General features: G+C 42.8%; 2 protein-coding genes across 3 annotated transcripts in view; both read right to left on the bottom strand.

Moving 5' to 3' along the window:
• Positions 1–13,057, bottom strand: part of DCUN1D1 (defective in cullin neddylation 1 domain containing 1) — a 17,015-nt gene extending 3,958 nt beyond the window's left edge. Inside the window, exons 1-3 of the mRNA XM_018567059.1 lie at positions 12,881–13,057; positions 7,231–7,447; positions 4,245–4,413 (exon numbers count right to left, since the gene is read on the bottom strand). Of these exons, the coding sequence (XP_018422561.1) occupies positions 4,245–4,413; positions 7,231–7,447; positions 12,881–13,036 (542 nt within the window). The 5' untranslated portion in view covers positions 13,037–13,057. The remainder of the gene's footprint in view (positions 1–4,244; positions 4,414–7,230; positions 7,448–12,880) is intronic.
• Positions 13,058–14,915: 1,858 nt separating this feature from the next.
• The window catches only part of MCCC1 (methylcrotonoyl-CoA carboxylase 1), a 38,589-nt gene continuing 27,816 nt past the window's right edge, over positions 14,916–25,688 (bottom strand). For both annotated transcript variants that reach the window (XM_018567066.1, XM_018567065.1), the window contains exons 17-20: positions 25,417–25,524; positions 24,298–24,369; positions 22,857–23,020; positions 14,916–14,926 (exon numbers count right to left, since the gene is read on the bottom strand). In XM_018567066.1, coding sequence (XP_018422568.1) covers positions 22,910–23,020; positions 24,298–24,369; positions 25,417–25,524 — 291 coding nt within the window. In that variant the 3' untranslated portion in view covers positions 14,916–14,926; positions 22,857–22,909. The remainder of the gene's footprint in view (positions 14,927–22,856; positions 23,021–24,297; positions 24,370–25,416; positions 25,525–25,688) is intronic.

Genomic DNA, 25,688 nt, shown 5'->3' on the forward strand with positions numbered 1-25,688 from the left:
CCCCCATCCCTTCTTCTTAACCACACGGTGTCACCTACTGTTTTTATGTCTTGTGTGCAATACCTTCAACTCCCCCAGCTGCCTTGGTCACATAATCACAGGGAACATGCTTCCCATTCTCAGCCATTCTAGTACTAACAAAGAAATGTTTCAGTCACCATGGCACTGTCGTCATATTCTACCACCTATTATGAAGCTAGAGAACACTGTAAGCAACAACTTAAGAAATCATTCAACTGTATTCTTAGCATGTAAATATTCATTTTAAGCAGTCTAACTGCATACTGCAAATTAGATGGTGATCCCAGCATCCCCTTCCTTACTACAACCCCAATTCCAAGAGTTGGGAAGTTGTGTAAAATCTACATAAAAACAGAATGCAATGATTTGCAATTCTCATAAACCCAGATTTTATTCACAACAGAAAGCATATCCAATGTTTAACCCCTTAGTGACACAGCTTCAGAAAAGGTTTTCGTTCCTGGGGACTAGAGCAATTTTGCTATATGTTTAACCATAATTTCCATCTTCCTTATTTATTGCACCTACACATATTATATACCGTTTTTAAAGGCCAAAATGGGGATCAATTTGATGTGACACATGTGTGTGTGTGTGTGTATATGTATATACAGGTGAAACTCGAATAATTAGAATATCGTGCAAAAGTAATTGCAGTAAGTGCTGCAAAAGGGGCCCAAACCAGTCTTATTTTTATTAATAAACATATTGTTCTTTATTTTATTGACTTAACTTTTTTCCTTTTAAAAACTTTAAAAAACTGTTTATTATTTTTTTAAACTAGGGGGGGCACTAAAAGGGTTATTTTTGTTTTTATTTACAGGGGCTTTTGATACTAAGTATTCTGAGGAGATACTGTACTCTCCTTAGAGATACGTTGTATCACTTTGTAATACACAGCCGGCTTCCAGCTCCACAACATAGTGAGCTGAAAGCAGGCTCGGGGATCAATGCGATCAGCTATTGTAGTAATCACAGTGCTGTAACCATCTATATTGCTGTTTAGGGTCTGACTTGGACCGCAAGGGACCCATCAACAATATTAACTCAATGAGCACTAATCCATGCACGGACCAACGCTCATTGTACCGCATGACAAGATTATTCTGTCACTGGTCGTTAAGGAACTGAAACACTGATGGAATAATCCAGTCTTGGTCGGGAAGGGGTTAAAAAACGGAGGAAATTTACCATTTTAAAAAAGGAGGGAAAAAAAAGAAAAAAAAAGAAAAAAAAAGGTAATTTTGAAATTGATGGCAGCAAAAGTTGGGACAGGGCCATGTTTAATACAGTGTAACCACTGTACCTTTGGTTACCTTTTGGTAACCATGGGCGCCACGTTTTCCAGATTAAAGAGAGGGACCTTCTGGCTTGTTATCAGAGCTCCATTCAAAAGCCTGCATCTCTGATGGTATGGGGGTGCAATAGTGTGTATGGAATGGGCAGCTTGCAGATCTGGAAAGGCACCATCAATGCTGAAAGATATATCCAGGTTTTAGTGTAGCGAAAACAACTTCTTTTTCAGGGAAGGCCTTGCACATTTCAGCAGGACAATGCATCAGACAACAGCATGGCTTCATAGTAGAAGAGTCCGGGTGCTTAACTGGCCTGCTTGCAGTCCAGACCTTTCACCAACTGAAAATATTTGGCGCATCTTGAAACGAAAAATACAACAAAGAAGGCCCAGGACTGTTGCAGTTAGAATCCTATATCAGGCAAGAATGGGACAACATTTCTCTTCCAAAACTCCATCAACTGGTCTCCTCAGTTCTCAGACAGAGTGTTGTTAAAAAGAATTATCTAATTTCTTTTAGTCTGACCACAGGTCAGTTTTCCACTTTGCAACAGACCATTTTAAATGAGCTTTGGCCCAGAGAAGACAGCTGCATTTTCTGGATCCCGTTCAGATTGGGCTTCTTCCCTGCATGATAGAGCTTTAACTGGCATTTTATGGTAATGGCACAGCGAGCTGTGTTCACAGACAGTGATTTTTGGAAGGAATTCCTCAGCCCGCTCAGCGATGTCCATCACAGAATTATGCTTATTTTTAATGCAGTGCCGTCTGAGGGCACAAAGATCATGGGCATCCAATATTGCATTTCGGCCTTGTCCTTTGTGCACAGAGATTTCTCCAGATGCTCAGAATCTTTTAATATTATGTACTGCAGATGATGATATATTTAAAGTCTTTACAATTTTATGTTGAGGAACATTATTCTGAAATTGTTCAATTTTTAGATGCAGCTTTTCAGATTGGTGAACCTCTGCCCATCTTTACTTTTGAAACACTATGACTCTGTAAGATGTTCTTTTTATACCTAATTAGTTGCAAAATCTTCCTCCAGCTCTTCCTTGTTAGTACCACTTTGCCAGATTTTGTTGCCCTGTCCCAACTTTTTGGAGACGTGTTGCTGCCATCAATTTCAAAATAACCTTATTTTTTTTCCTTAAAATGATACACTTTCTCAGTTTAAACATTTGATGTTTTCTATGGTGAATAAAATCTGGGTTTATGAGATTTGCAAATCATTGCATTCTGTTTTCATGTCGATTTTACACAGCTTCCCAACTTTTTTGGAATTGTATTAAGTATCTGTGGTGTTGGCTGATGAGACTGCATGAAAAAGTGGGAGAGAAAAAGCAAGAGGACCTGCTAACAGTATGACTATGCAATTTGCTGTCAGAAGTCATTAAGTCTACTCAGTTACCTGATATGGAAACAAGGTTGTGGACAAATTTGTTGGTACTCTTCCACTTAAAAAAAAAAAAAATGTATTGCCATCCATCATTGCTTACTCCATATTTAATAAAAATCAGAATTTGCTTTTGATTTAACAGACTATTTTAAGAAATAAAAACAAATTAAATTGATGTGACCCTGCACCTAACATTTAGTTGCATAACCTTTAGATGCAATCACAGCAAACAAGCAATTTCCGAAGAGAATGAGACTTCTGCACATGCCAACATAAAGCTTGATCCTCTCTTCACGAGGAAACTTCTGTCTCAGGTTGAGGATTCAGATCAGGGCTCATAGAAGGCCACTTCAGAATAGTCCAGTGTTTGTTCTTTGCTATTCTTTGGTATTTTGGGTCATTAGCCTGTAGGAGAACTCATGGCCTGAGACAGCTTTCTAACAGAGGGCAATGTTTTACTCCAAAATTCCCAAATACTCTCGAGATTTCATAGTGCCCTGCAGCCAGAAGCAGTCCCCAAGCATAACAGAGCTTCCCCCATATTGTACAGTAGGTGCAACATTCTTTTCTTTGAAAGTTTTTTTTTTTTTTTAATTGGTGAACATATAGCTGATGAGACTTACCAAAAAGGCCCATATTTGTCTCACCTGTCCAAAAGACATTCTCCCAGACACTAACTAATCAATATGCATTTGAGCAAATTCCACAAAGGTTTTGTTTGTTTTCAGTGGAGCCCTCCTGGGACTACTTCATTAGAGTCCTCTGTTGCTGAAAAAGATTGTGTGATCAGTCACTAATGTACCTCGATATTGGAGTGCAGCTTGTATCTCTTTCTATCACTATCCTTCTGTTCAATCTGAGGCCTGATTTTCCAGCCATGTTCTGTAGTCACAGGAAATGTCAAGCTGCTTGGAGATGGTCTTATAGCCTTTACCTTTGACATGCTGATCTTTAGTTTTCTTCCTGATCTCCTCAGACAATCTCTCCTTTGCTTTCTCTGATCCATGTTCAGTGTGATGCACACAATTATACCAAACAGATGAGCAAATATTTTTCTCCATTTAAATAGTCTGACTGCTTGATTACAAGATTACTAATTACAGAAAATGTATTTTGAAATATCACTATGATCCAAATATTTATAATCCTTTCTAGGGGTACCAACAAATCTGTCCAGGCCATTTTAGAATAAGCAATATTTTCTCTCCTTTCACACTTTCTTTGCTTTACTACGTGACATAATAAAAAAGGGATGCAGGTACATATGAGACAATTGTTTTTATTCATCTCTTTTCAGAAGGAATAAAGCATTGTTTCAATGAGCTGTATGGGTACCAACAAATTTGTCTGTGGAAGTGTGACGGCAGAAAGAGACCATGTGGACATATTTGTCTGTTTTTTCTCTTTTTTACCTTAAAAACACAATTACTTTGCAAACCTTCACAAATATTGGATGTACACCAAAGTGTTTTCCTACAGAATTGAAGTGAGCTTACATTTACAAGTGACCGTGTATGTACAACTTACCCTAATTCTATCATTCCATCCATAAATTCCTGCTTAGAAAATTCACACTGTGTGGCTGCTCTGAATTTCCATGCAATAATTAGCACACTGACACTGGCGGGGTCGAGCGCTAAATCATCACAAAACTGCTGGATGCCATCTATTCCAATTTTATTTTCATCCTGAGGGTCTGTGTAGGAAATAAAAATCAGCATGCTCAGACATCAGAAGGGACAGCTGGGTGAAAGAATGGATTGGGCTGAGTGTTCATCTTGTCTGTACGGATGATTCTTATGCAATGCTCAGAAAAACTGCTAAGCACGACAGAAAAAGCATGATATATTTAATATGACAGCACAATCCACAATGATGAAGTTCAACATGTAGCCACCAAAACAATCAGTTAGATTCAGGTTTTCTGCAATCATACAAGAGGAAAAACCTAGTGCCTAGTATGATTTACTGAACACAATGCCCAGTCCGGTGTGTGCTTAGGCAAAGTCACACAGCTGTGTTCCCTACACAAGAGAGGTGCTGTATATGAAAGCCTGCAGAATGCAAATATGGCCAACTTCAGTGAATCCATGCATGCTGGTTTTGGGGCAGTGACACTATCCTTAGAGGATACCCTGCCCTAATTTCATGATGCATTCATCTTGGAAAGAAAAAAAAATTATATAGACCCAGAGGTACCCAGCACACTCTGTAAAGTACATGTCAAAGTAGGTATAAAAAGGTACTCGCAGGACTTGCAGAGGAGAAAAGGCAAAGCATCAGCATTTTATATGGGCAGCACAGCGTAATGGTTAGCGCTTCTGCCTTGCAGCACTGGCCAGATCACTATCTGCAAGGAGTTGGCATGTTCTCCCTGTGCTTGCGTGGGTTTCCTCCCACACTCCAAAAACATGCTGGTAGAGTCCTCTATGTATGCATGTGAGATAGGGACTATATAAATACCCATTATAAATAAATAAATACATTTCATCACCAACATTTCAAAAGAGCTTTATTAGTTTCTTGATAAATATGGACTCAGCTTCATTGAAACATTGACAACAAAATGCTGATGCTTTGACTTACTGCTGCAAGAGCCATGAGTTCTTCTATACCTTACTTTGAAGATATATATATATATCTTATACACACACATATACATTACACACACACACACACACACACACACACACACACACACAGATTATTATGACCACGTGACGTTTGTAGGCAAATTAGCTATAATTTCGCTCTGAAGTTGCTAGAGGGCCAGACCATTATAAATAGGGAAGCAGGTTGTTTACCACGACAGTAGAAGTGATTTTTATCTGAAGATACGGGTAAACAACGCGATTTAACAGCCTTTGAGCGTGGGATGATTGTTGGCGCTCAAGCCATGGAGCTGGGTCTTAACGTGCGAATTGTGGCCGTCAGCGACTAGTCAATGTTAGAGCAGAACGGAGAGTGGCAAGACTGGTACAAGGCAACAGTGCAGTGTCAGATTCCTTGCATCACCTTTCAATATCTCGTGGAGTCACGAGGCGGCCCAACGAAGTACTGATGGGGTGGTCATAATAATCTGGCCACTCAGTGTACACACACACAGACATACACACTAGGGATACACCGATATATCGACCACCGAAACATATCGACCGAAAATGGCACTTTTGGCTAAATGTCGAAAATGCCATTTTCCTGCCGATACGTTGGCGCATCCCTGCTTTCTCTCCTCCCCGCTGGGCGCTGCTCTGTGTCCCAGCGGGGAGGAGAGAAAGTGTGACAGCCAGCCGAGCGCTGCGGGAGGAGAGTGCTGTGAGCGGCCGGCGTCTTTACTCCCGCACCACTCAGCCTCCTATCACAGTCCAGCAGAGCGGTGTGGGGGCGGAAACAGATTGCTGTTACAGGAGGCTGAGCTCTCCTCCCTGAACTGCTCGCTCAGCCTCAGTGGGTGTCAGAGAGGAGAGCGAGGTACAAACACTCAGTGATCGCTGAGTGTTTGTAGATAATTGAGGACAGAGTATGATTACTATATCCTCAATTATGAATGAATGGGAAGTGATCTCCATCACCTCCTGTTCATTCGTAGTTATAGTAAACACACTCTGTCCTCATATTATCAACGAACAGGAACACTCAGTATAGATGATTTCTGTTCATTCATAACAGGGGCTGCAGAAAAAGAGATTGAGGACTTTGTGTCTGTTTAGACCCCTAATATTTCCCCAAAGCACTTAAAGTAAAAACTAAAAATATTTAATAAAAAAAATGAATAAAAATATTTAAAAAATTTAAAAGCTTATAAAAAAATAAATGAAAATATTATTTTTTTTAAAACATTTTTCGGTATGACAATTTTTTTTTATTTCAGTTTCAAAATTTCTATTCCGGTGCACCTCTAATATATACACATATATACAAACACATACAAGGCCAGGAAGTGTTGTGATCCAACATTCAGGAAGTTTTTATTTTCTAGAACTGCTGGTGTACATTACCAAAGTGCCGATGCACCGCACTATTTACCTTTTTGTTTTACAAATTGCCTTGCGCTGGAAAAAATGGCCAGCGCAGCTCCAACGCATTTGGTGTGAGTCTAGCCTAATAAAGTTGGCCTAACTGCGTTTAGTAGTCAGGGTAAATGGTGGTGCCAGGGTCTCTTTAAAGAGCCCTTCTTATTCAGCAAAAATGTTCACACTATCGAGGACTGGAGTCCAGGCTACAGAAAGAGGAACATAAACAAAAAATGCATTTCAAACAAAAATTAGAACTAACCTCTGAAAGGGATTGAACTAGAAGAGGAACATCTCCTACTCTCACAGTGGCCTTGCATATACCCAGATACACAGTACTCTTTACAAAGCAGAGTGATGACCGCTCACCAGAAAGCATTCAACTAATAGTGAACTTGTTGCTTGTTGAACTTGTTGCCAAATTGGCTGGAAGCTGAGCTTTAGAACCTGGTTTGCTTTCACAATGGCAGATTCTCTTTCCGTGTACTGCTTGTACTTACCTTTGTATCTGTTATAAAGTTGTTCTAATTTTTTTCTGTCCAAAGCCCCTTTTACACTTTCTCGGATATAGTGCTCAGGATTCTGGAAAAAGTTATCTGTGGCAACATCTAGCTTCCAGTCATTCTGGGACAAGCAACTTACTGCAGTCTTTTCACTAGATTGTGTGAAGATCATAAACTGGCGAACTTTATCTTTTTGCGAGGATTTCAACTTGTTCTGTGGAGAGAAGGCAATACTGTTACAAACTAATTGCAGCACTTGACGTTTCACAACTACTTTTTACCGAGGGCCTGCTCCATAACAATGTAAGGGAAAGGCCAGCAAAAGTCAGAGTTCATATACTCTCAGACCAAGGTTTCCTTTAGGCTGCAGTCATGTCTCTGCATTTAGGAATTTGCATTTTCCATTGAAATCAATGACGGCGGCCTTAAAGAAACCCAGTGACATATAAAAGTATTTCAGCAAAGCCCTTCTCTGAAAACGGAACACTTGCCCTTCCTGCTGCATGTGCCACTACTGCAAAAGGACTAATCCACCCAAGTCCACTGATACACCAGCACTTAGAGGAGTGTCGATCTCCATGATCCCCCACAGGGTGATGAAGAAATCAGCAGGAGGAACTAGTGAGAGCTGCAGTGGGACCATGAAGACTGACACTCCCAGGAAGTGCGGCTTTCCCACCGGACCTCAGTGACCAGTTCCCTACGACGTAGCTGTGCCGAGCATTGCGGACAGCAGGAGAGGTTTGTACTTTCCTTTACAGGTTTGTACTTTGCTGAAAGTTTATAAAATAACATGGTCTCTTCAAAAAAAAAAAAGCACGCGTTTTTTTTTTTCTCCATATAACAAAACAAAATAGAGTTAAGCACAAAGTACATTTCCTTATCATTCTACGTACACCCAATTCACATGCCTTACATTGTGTTTGTCTCTGTATACAGATCAAGTGAAACACATTCAATATGAACCCGTCAGACAGGTCCTAATGCTTAACTAGGACAGGAAACAGAACACCCTTGAAATAACGTATCTCCTGACGTTTATATTGCGACCCTGGAAATAAATATTTTATGCTATGCAACCATGTAGATCAAGATTAGGGGTACCTGTACCATCAATGTAGAAAGGCCAGAGACAGGACAATATCCTGCCCAGAACAAGGGGATAAACACACGGAATGTGACTTGACTAATGGATAGAAGCACTGGGTGCAGTGCAGTACTTCCTTTCTTCTTCTTAGTGAAAAGAGGGAACGCCACTGTAAGGAGAACTGCCAACAAAACAAGAAGTTTGTGTATCTCTATCAGCTGTCATTTTTAAGGAACATTGGATACCTGGCTCCTGGTCTATACAATTTAATACATTTAGTTTACATATTTTATGAAAGATGTTGGACACCCAACTGAATAAGAGGAATAAGCTTTAACCCCTTAGTGACTGTCACTGGTCACTAAGGGGTTAAAGCTTATTCATTTTATCCATAGTACGTTATTGGCAGCGGGCCCCTTTAAACAGACTCCCGGCGGCTAAAGACGCCGGGACTCTGTTTACATTTGTAAAGCCGACTGTCGGCTTTACAATAGAAGCGATTCTGGTGACTCAGCCGTCGCCAGAACCCTTCTCCGGTCTGGTAAACTGCCCCCCCCCCCCCATGTTTCCTGGGCTCCGCTGCCCCTCCTACAGGCCCGGGACATCTTGGGTGTCTGTAGAAAGCTGGGGAGGAGTCTTAAAGTGTAAAGGTGACACTGGGGGGTCTTTGGACTCCCAGTATCACCTTAAAAAGAGTACCCGTCACCACCAGTCTGCTATCACATGGGGGGCTTGTAAGTCCCCTTTATGTCATAGCAATTAAAGTTTTAAAAAAATACAAATATGTTTTTAAAAATAATATCAAATGAATGTAAAAATAATGAAAACATTTTTTCAAAAGTCCCCCACGAGCATGCACGTCATAACATAAACATGTGTCGGGTGTGCCTACGTACGAAAACAACGATCGCGCTACACATGTTGGGTATCGCCGCACACACCAGAGAGCAATAATTCTAGGGCCAATATTTATGCGCATCTCAAAACTGATGACCTGTGGGGGCTTTTAAAGCGTCGTCAATTGACTTTTTGATGTACTGAAATTTGGCGTTTTAACCTGGGCATGTTGGGTATCTATTTACTCCTCGTAACCTCATCTTTTATATTTTATTAATGGGCATTTTATTGGGTATTGGGGCACTAAATTTAACATGTGTGCATTTTTCATCAAATTTTAGGGTGCGCTAATATCGTGCAACATAAAATTTTGGAACTGCCACCATTTTATTCTTTAAATAGAAAAAACGCTACCACTATGGTGTATGAAAATACACAACAACAATAGGTATGATTGATAACCTATTTGCATACAAAAAGAATACCGTAGGTACCACCTCTGAAGGATAGTGAGGCTATCTAAAAAGAGGTTATACTTCAACCAGTCAACCATTTTATTCTACAGGGTCTTGGCTTTCAGAAAATATATAATGTTTGGGGGGTTTGAAGTAATTTTCAGGCCTAATATGTGAATTATAACATGGGTGCAAAAAATTAAAAGGCCTCGGTCATGAAGGGGTTAATGAAACGTAACAGGACCGCAATGTGTTATACATTTTTAGATTGGAACTTTTAGATTGTAAGCCCTCACGGGCAGGGCCCTCCTTACCATCTTGTCTTAAATTGTATTGTGATTGTAATGTTTTCCTTATATTGTAAAGTGCTGTGCAAACTGTTGGCGCTATATAAATCCTGTATAATAATAATAATAAATATTCAGTTTCAATGTATGAACTGACGCTCTTCCTTTAATCACAAAGAATGCCAGCTTTTCCTTACATATATGTGTTGTGCTGGGAGACGCTTTCACACTGGACTTCTCCACAAGGAGAGTGCCTTCAGCTTTGCTCCAAGTACTGTCTGGGAGCCACAATAGTGTAAAGCTGGGCACACACCTTACAACCATCGCAAGACAAAAGTCTTGCGATGGTTGTAAGGTAATTTAAAAAACGTACAATCTGCCTATCTTGGACAGGCAGATCGTACTTGCGATGATCGCAAGCGTGCCCCGCTGAGGGGCAGGCTTCCGATGACTGCAATGCTGAACGGGCAGTGTGCGCTTGCGGATGCGGCTTTTATCTTGCGAGCATGCCACAAACCACGATGTTCGGCTGGTTTTCGAACATGTTCCCAAGATAAAAGTTGTGCGACCTTACAGTAACAGAGGTCGCACAGCTCTCACACACCTTACGATAATCCTACGATCGCGGGATTTCCCGCGATTATCGTAAGGTGTGTGGGCACCTTTAGGGGTGTGGTACACCTATCCCCATACTAGACTGACCGATACTAATCATGTTATTTACTCAAACTACATCTGCAGCCTAAACCTTTTTTTTGGTGAAGAACAAGAAAGCCTGTCAGTTTTTTGGGGTTTTTCTTGGGTGTGTCCCTATTTACATTTTTGCAGAGTGTTGTCGCAGATTAACGTGCAAACCATTGAAATAAATGGGTTACCAACTCTCCAAAATGTCCCGAAAATCAGGCATATCACATTTGTAGTAAAACACATTCAGGGGAATTTATAAAAGCTGGGGCAGACAGAATCTGAAGAAGTTTCCCATGGCAACCAATCAGCTTTTCCCTTTCATTTTCAAATCTTAACTGAAAAGAGAAGCTGACTGGTTGCCATGGAAAATTGCTCCAGTTTGAATAAATTCCCCCCATTATGTTGTTGTATGGCATGTTGTGGCGCAATGCAATGCACATGCTTTACCACTGTGCGATGGTGCATGTTCGCATTGCATTTAAAGTGTTTCCGCAATGTAAAGATATAAATGGGGCCCCCAGGGTGACACACTTTGTCTGTTTGGCCTGATAACCGCTGTCACATACCGAGAGAGGGACCATTCAGAATTCTAAGTTGCCACCAGAACAGGGTGGCCTCGCCATAATGTGCAAGCATCACAACATACTTGTACATTATGGAACACTTACCTCTGACTGTGCCTCAGAGATGACTGGTCCGGACTCCTGTCACTGGTCCCTCTGCCGCAATTTCTCCCACCTCCTCTTCCATCACTGGACAGCCACTGATGATGCAACTCCTCTATGTACCTGGTCCCTAGCACTTGGTTCTATCTCAGCATGCCGAGAATGGGGTGGGATGAAACATAGGACGGGATGTAGCAACGGGCGGGATGAAACATAGGATGGGATGTAGCAAGAGGCGGGATGAAACATAGGACGGAATGTAGCAAGGGGCGGGATGAAACATAGGACGGGATGAAACATAGGACGGGATGTAGCAAGGGGCGGGATGAAACATAGGACGGGATGAAACATAGGGCGGGATGAAGGCCACGGGCGGGATGAAACATAGGACGGGATGTAGCCACGGGCGGGATGAAACATAGGATGGGATGTAGCCACGGGCGGGATGAAACATAGGATGGGATGTAGCAATGGGCGGGATGAAGGGGCGGGATGTACACAGAAGGGGAAAAAAAAAACCTCTAGCAAGAGAAATCTTTTTGGCAAAAGAAGCTTCAGCCAAAAAAATACAACAAACTTCTAGAGATTTATATTTTATTTTTCCACTTCTGTGCAGTTTTCCAGTGCAAAATGTCATACTGGAGCTTCCTCTAATAAAGACCGGTCAGGGCTGCTCTCTCTTCTTCGGCAGAGTGATAGGTCTTGTATCCGCCCCCTTCATGCAGTTGGGTGGGACAAGGGCAGGAAACCCCTGACCCTCCAGCTGTGCTTGAACTACAAATCCCAAAATGCCTCTGCAAGTCATGTCTGTAACTGTCAGTCTTGCAATGCCTCATGAGACTTGTAGTTCCACCACAGCTGGAGTTGCTCGCTCAGACTATGTACAGTGCCACTGCCCCATTTACAAGGCAAATATAAGGTTCTGTAAAGGCATCTGGAGCACACAAAGCGGTTTTATATCCTCTGTGACTACTGAGAAATAGATTTAAATGAACATTTCTGTGCCTGGAGTTCAGCTTTAATTGCTGACCATGTTGTCAGTCCGTGACATATTTAGTCACACAGGACCATATACCCAGTTTGTGAAGCTTCATGGAGGAGGACCCTGTGACCTCTCATCTTCACACCCCAGAGATGACTGAGGGTGTACTTGTACACATAGCATTGGTCTTCCACTCTTATACAGTGTTTTCATGATGTAAGGACAGTCCATGTGGTATGATCAGTCTGTATAGTAGCAGGATAAAAGATTGTACGGTGTGTGTCTGGAAGGAGTCATTGCCTGCTCTCATCCATGTGTGCCATGACACCAGAGGGATGGCAGTGTGATACCTCCATAGATATGCAGCATTCTCTGCCACATCCTCCTTATGTACATACCACACGCCTGACACTATACCAGTGCTGCTCCCAGGCTCAGTCAGCCTGGTAACTCCCTGCTTCCCGATCAGTCCCTAACTAGGCCCCGAGACCCCGAGCTAGATTAGCGGGGCTGGCCGCCTCCGACATGCGCTTCCTTCTTCTGTAACACCCCCCACGCCATACCGGAGGCCTGGCACCCAGCAGGCCGTCCCCCCGTGTGAGCCCCGCACTGTGTCAGTCAGCGGCCGGCCCGCTCCTCTCACTCACCATGTTGGTGCTCGGCCTCCCGGTGAGTGTGAGTGGCGCTCTCACGGACTCTCGGCGATCTCGCTCATGCGCAATGATGCTGCGGCCTGCGGCGGGCAGGGGGGAGAGCGGGGCCGGCACAGGCAGCGAGTCTGGCGCGGGATAGACGGGGAACATGGGCGCTGGTACACTGCTAGGGCGGAGAGGGGGCCCGGAGGAGCCTCACCCGCACACATAGACACGGACACAGTGGCGGGAAGTCATTTCACTCGGACTTATATTGGTGTCTGTGAGATGTTATGAGGCTCCATACTGCCTGGGAGGACCCATTGCTCGCTATACATACTGAGCGAATGTTTATAAAACTGCACTGAAACACCTTTACATTGTGTCCTTCTAATACATATTCAGCCTAATGTATTTGGAGACATGTTTTTCACTCTTAGACTAGAATCATGTCCCCAGTCAGGTTCTTTGCTGTATGTGTCCCATTGGGGAGATTTCTCTTTATTTCCTGTCTAAACCCAGTTCACCAGAGTTTGTCCAAACCTGCGCCCTTCAGTTGTGGCAGAGGAACCCCGCACCCCTTTGTGACATGTAAGTGCAACGTGGCCGCAAATCATTGGGGGCATAAGACAGTTTTACATGGGCCCAGATGAACTGGGTTCACACCAAGCCCCGGCACATCACTAATCCTGACCCCGATCAGGTTGTTTCATTTTATTTATTTTTTTGCTGTATGTGTTTTATTGGGGGAGATTTCTCTTTACTTCCTGACCTGGAAACAACAGGAAGTGAGAGGAGATCTCTCCAGAGGAAGGAAAGACCTATGGAGCAAGTGCACACATTGATAGCCCAAAATGTTGAATGTTCCCTCACTTCCAGTTACGGAGACCGTGGTTATCAGGACAAATAGAGATAAACAGAGGAACACAAAGGGCGCAAAAACACCGAAATGGAGCACTAGCGGGTCCTGTAAAGAGACTGTTCTACTCGAGCTTGAAAAAGAGGTTAAACACCTCGAAACGCGTCGCTCCTTGCTCACCCCCATCCACTACACCCCTGTCCCCTCACTAAGCCGATCACCCGGGATTTGTCAGCCACGCTTGCACACTGACCCGTGCACACCGCCCTCAGCCGACTTGACACAGATCGAGTGCCTTTCCTCACTACCGCGGTCACAGTAGCTCAGTTTGGGCTCGCTATTTTTGGGTTACACCTGACTCTCCATCACACTGCCCAGAGTCAACACTCTTCCAGCAACATCACGGACAGAGCCGCCTCTCTCCTTCCACAGCATCTCCTCCTGGTGGACGAATCCTCCCAAACAGCACACCAATTGACAACACGAGAGTCCCGATCCTCCGCACAGGCCGCTCACATCCTGATTCCTGGATCCACATGTAAGTACCATTACACGTATTCTCTGCCAACAATTCCTTAACAGTACAATCTTTGTGATACACACTCCAGTCCAACCCGCTAGTGCTCCATTTCGGTGTTTTTGCACCCTTTTGTGTTCCTCTGTTTATCTGCATTCACAGGTCTTCAGGGCAGCATACATGTACGCTAGCTAGCATTCCCCATCCGAGAGCGCTGTTTATGTTTTTCTGTTTTTGTAGGACAAATAGAGAGTGAATCTACCTAAAGGGGACGAGTGTGGTGTAAAACCTGACAGAAATTTCCACAACTCCCTACTTTTTCACCTGGAGTTCTTTTACCCAAAACAAGAGAAACGTGGCTTTAGATACATTTATGGCCCTTTTGAGTTGGCAACAACTTAGGACACCAAAGTGTTAAATATTTTGTTTGGGTGGGTAGAGGGGCAAACAAGGCTTTCATATAGCAGTGTTGTCTTTTAGAATGGTTTTATTTTCTATATATTCTAAAAGCAAAAATAATTTAAAAACAAAAAATAATTTCCGTCCATTGTAGGACCCAGCAAAGATCTTAGACCTTTTAGTTATAGTGCCGCCCACAGAAGTAGGATGATAGGTACAAACAGCCTAGACGTGGCCTTCGTTGGTGGTCAAACCCTTGTCTGTTATAGACAGCTCAGGTATTTGCCTAGCATGAAGGAGATAGGACTGAAGGTGCCCTTTTAGGGGTTTTATCCTTTTTTTTTACACTAGTTAATTTTTTAATTGAACCTTCACTCCCCCTCTATGAACCCCATGATGGCTAGCCTTTTACCCAAGGCTGGTGATGAACTTCGGCCTACTTGAGGTTGAGCCGAAGCCATGGCAGCCATTTTGCCTCTGACCTTCCTGCCCTGACCTGATGTCAATTCCACTCCGATCGAGGGGCGTTAGGGAGCTGTTTCTGGTCGGGAAGCTGCACTCGGACTGCAAAAGTTCAGGCAACTTTCCCTGCATATGTTACCTGTTGGTGTGTGCATGGGTACAGTGGGGGCAGTACGTTTCTATGGCTTCATCTGGACAATCCTGTCCCATTTGCTGATGACTACACTTCTATAGGGCATGGCCAACACAACTCATGTTGCTGGGGACTTATTGGATACAGTTTTCCCTTTGGTTCATGAGCCTATGGCTGAAATACAGGTTTTTACTCCTTCAGGCTCCCTGTTAGAGGCCTCTCTGGTCCCGGGCAAAGCCCTGTCTTTTGAATCTTTTCACTCTGCCAATGACATTCTCATCTTGTGTATTGGACCTTAAACTGACACTAAACCCAGGAGTTAAATCTTAAAAAAGCATTCAAGTGCTCTAATTATTAACAAAAATGTATATTTGTGTATAACTGGGCTGTAGATCCTCAAATCATGTCTGAATACATGCAAAACCTCAGAGGAAATGTCCACCTCCCTCTCCTGGTCCTTCTGAAGGGTCAGATGCTGAGGAGGAAGTAACTCTGGTGTCTGACACACCTAGCCTGGTGGAACCTGATCATGCTTTTTCAGGGTGCAAAGATGAAGCATCAGCTTCTGTGTTACTTTGGCAGAAGGAACTTGTTGCAGCTCCGATCAAGTCAATTAGGGAATCCTTGAAGATTGAGGATGCACTAGGCACTTCTAGTGAACCCCTGGTACCTTTTGATACCCACAAGCCTCGCCACTCCACCAAGGTCTTCCCATACCCACTGGGTATGGGAAAGACTTGCTGTATTTTTCCACTGGACTTGCTGTATTTTTCTAGAAGACATTTCGCTTGTCATTCTGAATTGAGAAAGCTAGTCGGATGACCAGTGAAACATTTTCAAGAAATATACAGCAAGTCCAGTTGCTTTGATTTATTCTTTACAGATATACCATGACCTGGATGATTGAGAACCTTCACAGACAAACCTACTAAGGCCTCCATGGTACCAAAACGTTTTACAGTTCCTTACCCCTTTATTTAGCTTTTCTGCAGACATGGTCCTCCCTACATGGGGTGAACCCACCAGCATTCCAACTTAAAGCCACAGTCATTCTGGTGGAGGAATCACAATACTTTAAGGACAACAAGGCTGAGGCAATGACAATATCTATTTACACCATTGCAAGAACATTGATCAGACCTGTCTTGCTTTGGTTTCACAGAACTCCAAAATGTCATTGGTTCAATGAGCTGTAAGGGTACAGACATATTTGCCCACACCTGTATGTAAGCAGAGTATGTTATGAATGTATGGCAGATGACACCAGCCTCTACCACTACAAAACTTGTAGAGGAACGCTATAACTGGGCACACCAGAAGACAAGATCTGTCATAGACCGATGCTTCTGCCTCGTAAAGCCAAGGTTACTCCACCTGTGTATGATAGAAGGAGAACCGTTACAATCTCCATCCAAAGTTGCAGATTTTGTCATGTTCTGTGCAATGGGTTCATATTTGGCCATTAAACATTTCATGCACGCAGAGCCGGAGAAGCTTAAAAAAAGCAACAACTGCATAAACTTATCTTGTTGTCATATAGCCGAGTTCAAAGCACCAGTGAGGCAGGAAATAGAAAGGTGGCTCTGGCAGAAAGTTAAGATATTTGATACCAAGTGATTTATGAAGATTTGACAAAAGACTCAGTCATCAAAATGACTGAAAAAGATGTCTACTGTACTTTCAACATTCGACTTGGCAAGATTTGATAATGCACGATTCACCAATCATCGACCTGTATAATGAATAGAGTAAATGTGGGCAGAAACTGATGGGTGAATCCTGACAAATCCTTGAATAATAATTCAGAAAATGTCTTTGGGGAATCTGTTATAAATATACAGTATGTTCCTGATATGATAAATAGTGCTTCTGTGACACAGAACATGACAAGGCTGTGAAACTGAGATGCAGGCCTCAGCTGTTACACACACCAAAGGGGACCGAACCAAAGTTTTTAGCTATATTTTGTAGGCGTAACCAGGTACCTGGTAGTCCAGAGTAAAGAAGTGGTCAAAGAAATGGTATACCAAGACTCTACTCTAAGAGTGACGTGAATGCTTGTATTGCAGGCTGGACTGGATCTGCGTAGAAGCTTTGATGAGTAGACTAGATGACTGTAGGCTGCAGGACCAGGACCGAATGTCAGAATACTGGGGTAACAGTAATGTAGTCAGGGTCTCAAGCCGAGGTCAGTAACAGCCAAGCAGTGGAGTACCAAATTGTGAACCTGGAGTGGAGTCGGGTCACAAACCAAGGTGGGTCACAGTAAGCAGCAGAGCACCAAATAAGGAACCAGGAGCAGAATTGGGGGTCACAAACCAAGGTCAGTAACAGCGAGCAGCAGAGTACCAAAATAGGAACTAGGAGCAGTCAGGGTCACAAACCATAGTCAGTAACAGCAAGCAGCAGAGTACCAAATCAGGAGCAGAGTCGGGGTCACAAACCATGGTCGGTAACAACAAGCAGCAGAGTACCAAATCAGGAACCAGGAGCAGAGTCAGGGTCACAAACCATGGTCGGTAACAACAAGCAGCAGAGTACCAAATCAGGAACCAGGAGCAGAGTCAGGGTCACAAACCATGGTCGGTAACAACAAGCAGCAGAGTACCAAATCAGGAACCAGGAGCAGAGTCAGGGTCACAAACCATGGTCGGTAACAACAACGAGCAAAAGAGTACCAAATCAGGAACCACGAGCCAAAAGCCATAGCAGTTATCAAACATATAGAGAGCTACAGGGTAGAAGGCAGAATCCAGTAAGCAGGCCGAGGTCACAATGGACAGGTAGAGATCCAGAGAAAAGCCAGGTCATACACTGGAAAGCAGGATAACAAATCAGGTCACAGGTAGTCAGGAAAAAGCTGAAAACCACTTTGCAGCCTGTCCATGGCACACATTTGTTTAAATAAGCTAATAGACATTTGCCTATGATGCTGCAGACAGAGCCACGAGCCATACGAAGTGTATATGGTTGAGCTTGTACTGGTCTTCTGGTATGTACCAAACCTTCCTTACACTTGTGTGGCAGTATGTTAGCGAATAACCTGTTTTGTTACTAGATAACATATGTTAAAAAAAAAATCACACCAGTGTAGATGTTATAACTACCCAACTAATGTACATTAATGGAGTATAAATGTAACTCAATAAATGGATATTTAGATCAAGTGGGTAAGGCTCATCAGGCTGTCTCCAATGCTAGCCAGAGACACTGGACATTTTCATGTTTGTCTCTCTTGATTTATTTGAAAAAAAAAAACATGTCTGCTTCAGAAATACTTAATAATACGAAATGTGCAATAATTATGACACAATATTTGTTTGCATATTTTGTGATAACTGGAAATATATTGTAGGCAGATGATAGTTTTTGTGGTGACAGTAGGATATGACTCCTTTTTGAGAAAGTTAATCTACGAAACGCGTCAAAGGATGTTTGGTCTTCACCTCTCATAGCTGATTTTCCACTACACGGTTTTAAAAGGCTTTATTAGTTCTGGATTTCTGTAAGTGCATTCATATATTTTAAGAAATAAACTGTACTTGAATACTGCACTTAGATGGTTCGCCTCCTTTCTCCATTTGTATACCTTATGAGACATCTATAGATACATGGTGCCGGCTTGGGCACTGAGGCGGTGGAATAATCAAGATATAAGGCTAAATTACATCTGATGGCCTGACTTGGAGATCAAAGGAGATGATGGACTATTAGATCCTTAGAACGCTCTGGTTTTCTCAATCAACGTTTGGTTGGTTACATTTTGGAGGATATTTATCAGAGAAATGAACGGACTATTCCTCTGAATACCATTTAGAGAAGGAGACTAACCATTTGTATCCCGTCTCATATAAACTGCAAAGATCTTAAACATTGACTGCTTGTTACATTGCTGAGATTATTCTGTTTATTTTTGTGTCTGTTCGTTATATTGTTGGGATTGTTTTAAATATTTAACCCCTTGTACACATCTAAGAGGGGAATTAGAATATATATTTGATTTCACTAATTTGGATTCAATCACTGCCCATTTCGGGTCACTGAGATACTAAAAAGTGTGTGCATATTATTATTATATTTTCACGATTAGGTACTGAAACCACTATTGTTGTTCACCAGATTAAGTTTACACTTGCAAGAGTGCTAGAGTGTAGGATACATGCTCCTCTGTTTTATTTAGTCAGAAATGCTCCCTTTGCATAAAGCATAGAAAGTATGCAAACCAGCTGTTGACTTGGACCTAAAGCAGAAGTTTACCAGGTAAAGATATTATATACAGTATTCTTGTTCCAACATGAAGAATCTTCTATTCTAAAAACCTAACACATAAAGTCAAAACATTTTTGGCTTTACTTCTCTTTTGGGTCACAGGAGTATATTTACTAATGTACTCCTGTGACCCCAATGCAGCATATAGCAGACTACAGGAAGGATCATGACAATATAGTTGGGATCTACCCGGGTGCCTGATTGACAGCTGGCTTTGGCTCTTTAGAGCCAGCTGTCCCCGCTCCCTACCCTATCTGTTCATCCAGCTCTCAATCTGTAGAGCCGGTGTGTGACAGCTGCAGTGTCCCACACCGGCTCTAAGTATTGGGAAGAGTACAGTTTACTCTCCCATTACTTCTCCATTGAAGGAAGACATTTGAAGAGAGGTAGCCATTGCTGGCTTCCATAAATGGTAGTTGCCTGTTTGTGCTGAGCCATTGAAACTGGGTCACCGATATTGAACAAACATGTTGATAAGGATTTATGACTTTTTTCTGACTTTCCTGATCCTTATTCCATGTCAGTGACTTGGTAAGTATTGAAGTCAGTGGACAACAGCCAGGCAGTCAGCATTTTCAGAAGAAGGTGAACTGGTGACGAGTTTATGTTAAAGCCCAACTGAACTTCCAGGTTAAATCAGCTCAATACTTTTTGGGGATATAAAAAAAGGTGTGCAAAGTTCAGGCTTTTCTACTCAGGCCATGGCTGCTTTCTGAAGAAAACAGAGACTGTAAGGCTTTGCACACCTTTTGTTTTTATAAAACTGGAATCTATTTAGCCGATTTAAACTGATAGATCAATACCAGTTAAATAAGGGACCTCATCTTAGGGGTCTATTCACTAAGCTGCCGTAGGCAGCCAAATGAATAACCGACCCGAACGCTGTTCGGCTATTCACTTCAGGCTGGTATGGCTGATTCCAGCCGTATATCGGCTGAAATCAGCCGTACATCAGGTGGCTTCGGGACGGCCGAACATGCTCAGCATGTTCGGCCGACCCGAAGTGCAGAAGGAGTTCGACCTCTGTGGTACCGAGCAGAATAGAAAAACAGTTAAAAAAGTAGTACAAAATAAAATAGAAAATGACTGGGCGGAGCTAGCAGTGACAGCTAGCTCCACCCAACTGTTTTCTATTGGCTGGGCGGTTCTGCTGCCGTCAGACTAGAATAAAACAAATCACCATAGGAATGCATAGCTAGATTCCTATTGGCAATTTCACTTTGCAATAGCAAACTAGCTATTGCACCCGCCCTCTGCTGCTGTCAATCACTAGAGGGGACCTGATGGAGAACTTCAGGTCCCCTCTGCAGATTAACAGCATCAGTTTTTTATTCTGACGGCAGCCAACGGCTCGATGTCAGAAGAAGAAAAAAAACAGAGCAGGGAAAGGTTTACTCTGCTTGGTCGAGCAGAGTAAACCTTTCTGGGAGAAAGCTTTTCTCTCCGGGAGGCCGGGAGCCGCTAGCTAATAGCGGGAGACTCCCGGAGCGCCCGGGAGAGTTGGGCTGTCTGGAGATCAGTGTCCCTGGTTAGCTGGTAACAGAATACAGGACAGGACTGAATTTTAGATTTAAAAGAGAACTATAGGGTAACCTTTTTATCCCATAGTTCTCTTTAGTGTCACGGAATGACATATACTAACCTCCTTCCGTGACCCAAAACTCGGTATATAGCAGGCTATTGCCCCCTATATACTGAGAGCCAGCTGTGCCCGCGCCCTCCCCCTCCCCTGTCCGTTCCTCCAGTCCCGGAGCGGGGAATCCTTGTAGAGAGTGGTGACTGACAGTCACCACCGCTCTCTGCAGGGAGATGATCGGGAAGCGAGCGAGCGACGATATGTGTTCGCTCACTTCCCGATCTATAGAGTCGACGTGTGACAGTTTCAATGTCACACTTCAGCTCTAACTATGAGGATGAGTGTAAATCACACACCTTATAGTTCTCCTTTAATCAGTGTGTGCTTGTTTCAGGTTGGATATCCTCTAAGTGAAGTCAGGAAACATGGCACCAGAGCCTGCACCTTTAAAAACAGCTCCCATATTTCTGTCTTTTAACACTTAAACCCTAAATACTAATCTACAGTTAAACTAAATCCTGTAGCCCATGACCTTAAAGCGGACCTTTACACTAAAAAAAACTTCTACCAATGCGTCCCTCTGTGTATGATGATTAATAATAACATAGACATGTCAGGTGTAGCATGCTGTGGATTTGAAATATTTACACTTGCAGAGTATGCACTTCCTGCTTTGAAAGGGCAAAATTACTTCAGTTTGCCAAAGCAATGCACATTAGGATTGCCTTGTCATCAGCAGAGCATTGCTGGGAAATCTTATCTGTGATCTCACAAGATCTCAGGGAAAGGCATTTTCCTCCCGTGAGATGGTCTATCTAATGAATGTATACATTATAATAAAGCTGGCCATTCACACAAAATTTGAGCAGCGGGTGACCCTCATGGTTCAACAAACTTCGTCTAAAAAAAAAAATCAAAGGTGCTGGGCGAATAGAGTTGTACGAACAGTGACTGCTGCCTATCAGTTGCAGGGAATATAAACTTAGGAACGAAACAATATATATTGTATATATACAATTATATATTGCAGCTTATTATTCCTTAAGTCGCCGCCTCCCGCCTAGCTGACACCTTGGCTTAATCCACCGCTCCCCCTTCTCCTGGCCACCTCAGGCAGTGGGAGGGAGCGGCATGTTTTATTTTTCAGCCATTTTTCAACTTGTTTTTAACCTGGTAATCCTTCCAATAACACGCTTCATATCCACTGACTCACCATACAGTAGGAGAGGAAGAACAGCATTGTCACCCTAGGACAGTATCATGCAGATATCCTCAATGTACACCTGTTCCATATGCCCTTTCTTATAGGGGTACTGTAGTGACCTGTGGATGGCGCCGCATTGATCAAACTAAAAACATGTCAAAAGGACAGCTCAATAAATCGTCACCCAAAAACCCATTCATTGATATCCATTATATCACCCTTGTGTGTGCTAGTATGCTGTGTGCGTCTCCAAAAAAACCATGAACAGCAAAGCAATCCAGTCCCTCATCCCCTTTCCTTCCTCCTCTCTCCTCTAAGCTAGTAGATGAACAGTTGCTGGAGACGCCGAAGTTTAGGGAAGCCGAACTGAGAGAGTTGTTTTGAAACATGTTGACTGTAAGTGATTGGGCAAAAATACTTTGCTGGGCAATGAACTGTATATATGTTTGATCTGGATTCATTATTGAAAAAAAAAGTTTAAGAGTTTAATACGCCTTTAAATAAAGACACAAAGCGACATTGGTATTCATATCAAGAATGTTTATTGTGTTAAATAGCGGTCACAGTGCAACATTATATTAATATTTCTTGTAATAACACAAGAATAAAATTCATGGAAACATTGTCACTCTGAGTCTTCTTCAAACTCAACAAGTGGAGCATGTCGGCTGGCTTGTACTCCTTCTCTGAAGTGGACCTTTTTGATGGTGCCTGCTTTGGGTGCTCGTATTGTGTGCTGTAAAGGAAAACAGATTATGGTAAATTCAGGATGGACTATAAAATATTAGGTTTAGGAGGTGGATATGGAGACAGAATTCTGCCTGGCGTTCAGCTTTAAAGTGAACCTAGCAAGGTCTGTTTTTTCAGTGTTCACCCCTCCGCCCTGCAGAGAAGTTGTAAGAAACCTAAAAGGTAAAACACCAGCAGGTAAAAAAAAAAAAAGAAGAAGATATACTCACCTCTTTCTGGCTCCCATAGTGCAGGGGGTGACTGCACCATCCTGCCGGTGAGATCCCGGGTACTCTGAATCCTGTGAGAAGATGCTGCAGCACAGTGCAGGATCATCTTCTGAGTGAGATGCAGGCTAGATCTCCCCAGAAGGATCATGTCACACTCACCTAGGCACCATGAAGCCTGGTGAAAGGTAAGCTTATTATTTAACCTTTTTGTCCTTACAGGTGTTTTTCATATGCTTTTGTGCAGCGTTTCTTAGAGAGGGAGGGGGGGCACATTGAAAAAGCAGACTTTGCAATTTAGGTGCAAGATCTGCTTCAAAACATATGTTAAGGCAAAATAGAAAAAAAAATAGTACATTTCTGGATTACATGCACATTTCCCATGTTTTATTCCTTTGAACACACTGCAAGTACAGAAAAATCACCGTTAATGTGCTAGAAATATAGTGTGCTCCTATTTTCCCCTTTGACATGACAACACACCTCTGTATTCCTAAGCAGTTGGTGTCAGCCCTGCTAACTTAATTTCTGATGGAATACAAAGAACCAAAAAGGGAGCACATAAGAGACGTAAGTAAATTAACAAGAGTAAAATTACATTGAAAAAAATGTTTTGTATTTAAATACGAGTTTGCCAAAAAATGAAAGTAGAACTCCAGGCAAATAAAATCTTAACCCTTGCAGTGTAGGATTAGGTGCTCCTTTTACCGAGGCAGCTAAAATAACAGAGTTATACTCACTGGAACCGTGATCCCGGCTGGCTCCTAGGCCAGTCCCTTGAGCCTTTCGTTCCCTCCACTTCAGCAACGAAATGTCCTTCAGCGTCCTCACGTCCTATACACTGTATAGGACATGATGACTCACAGCACCTTAGACCTAATTTGCCTGGAGTTCTTCTTTAAGGAAAAATATTACATACTGAGGTTTTGGCTCTGTCACAGTCGCGATATGTAGAGCCATTAATCTGCTGATCCAGATGAAGACAGACATACTGGGCTGCCATTGTCTACAGGGTATCTACAGATAAAGTCATTCAGTTCTATGCATGAAGACTTACCTCCATTTTCATAGCAATCATGACCATCAGAGGATCTCCAGCTTCTACTTTATCTCCAACTTTTACAAACACCTACAAACAAACCACATATAGTAAATACATTGTATTACAGCTAGTAGGTCTATTGATTGATTCATGATTAGGGGTTTTAGACGTTATTGCACATTTTCCATATAAGAAATACTTGTTTGCATCTAAACTGACTTAGCTGGCCAGCTAAATACCTACAGTTTCTACTAAGGATGCACTGATACCGTTCTCTCCCAAATGCTCCAATACTTACCTTGCTACCGGAACTTCAGTGCCATGAGGCAGTATGGAGCCAGCTTCCCGGCCAATCAGAAGCCAGGTGGCACGTCATGGCCTGCCTCCCAGCTTCGTCAGGAAGCCAGGCTGCCTCGCAGTGTTGCTAGGCAACATGAAACCGGCTTCCTAGCCAATCAGGAAGCCGGGCTGCACTCCATGATCCGCCTCTCGGCTTCCTGATTGGCCGGGAAGCTGACTCCATGCTCCCTTACGGCACTACCGGTCAGAGGGAATCTCCCTCTGACTGGAAGTTCCGGTATCGAGGGAAGTATCAGAGAATTTGGGCGAGTACAAGTATTCTTCCAAATACTCGGTAACTGCACTGATACAAGTATTGGCTTCTGGTTGGCAAGGAAGCCGGCTTCACGCTGCCTAGCGACACTGTCGGGAATCAGGAAGCCACACTGCCTTGCAGTGTCGTGACCGTGAATCGGTGTTCTTTCGATAGAACAACAGCTTCCCAGGCAATCAGGACCGTACAGTGGGGATCATTATGAGAAGTGATTTTTGACCTAGAATTTAGGGGTCTATATTTCTGATGAGTTCTTTTTCGACTGGTAATGTGGTGATGTGTGGACATCTCAATACAGGAATACTGATCACTTTATGTGGATTTCATTAGTTTATTATTAGTGCAGATTGATTTAGAAACTTATGTGGACTGTATCTAATATACTGCATTTCATTTGTTATCATATTGTGTTTATTGCCTTTATTTTCAGCGCTGCTTTTGGATGTATTTGTATAAATCATTATTACAGCTTATTATTAAAACATTTTACCTTAAAGACAAAATGGGTAAAAATGAATTACCTTTTCTATAGTTCCAGTCATGGGTGCTACAGCCCCTCCTTGACTTCCTGATGTGCTTACTTCAGAGAGAAACTTGGGAACAGGAATACCCAGCTGGACACTGTCCTCCTGCAGCAATAACACATGGACAGTGTCAGGAACAGCAAACAATATATCAGTGTGAGATAAAACAATGCCTGTATACTGAATAGCAATATCCCCATCTACTGTAATGACAGCAAAGTAGTATGCTCTGGAGCCTTGGTTCTCAACCAATGGGTCGCGACCCAAAA

The sequence above is a fragment of the Nanorana parkeri genome, unplaced genomic scaffold (genome assembly GCF_000935625.1).
Source record: "Nanorana parkeri isolate BGI_ZX_2015 unplaced genomic scaffold, ASM93562v1 scaffold1003, whole genome shotgun sequence".
Lineage (NCBI taxonomy): Eukaryota > Metazoa > Chordata > Amphibia > Anura > Dicroglossidae > Nanorana > Nanorana parkeri.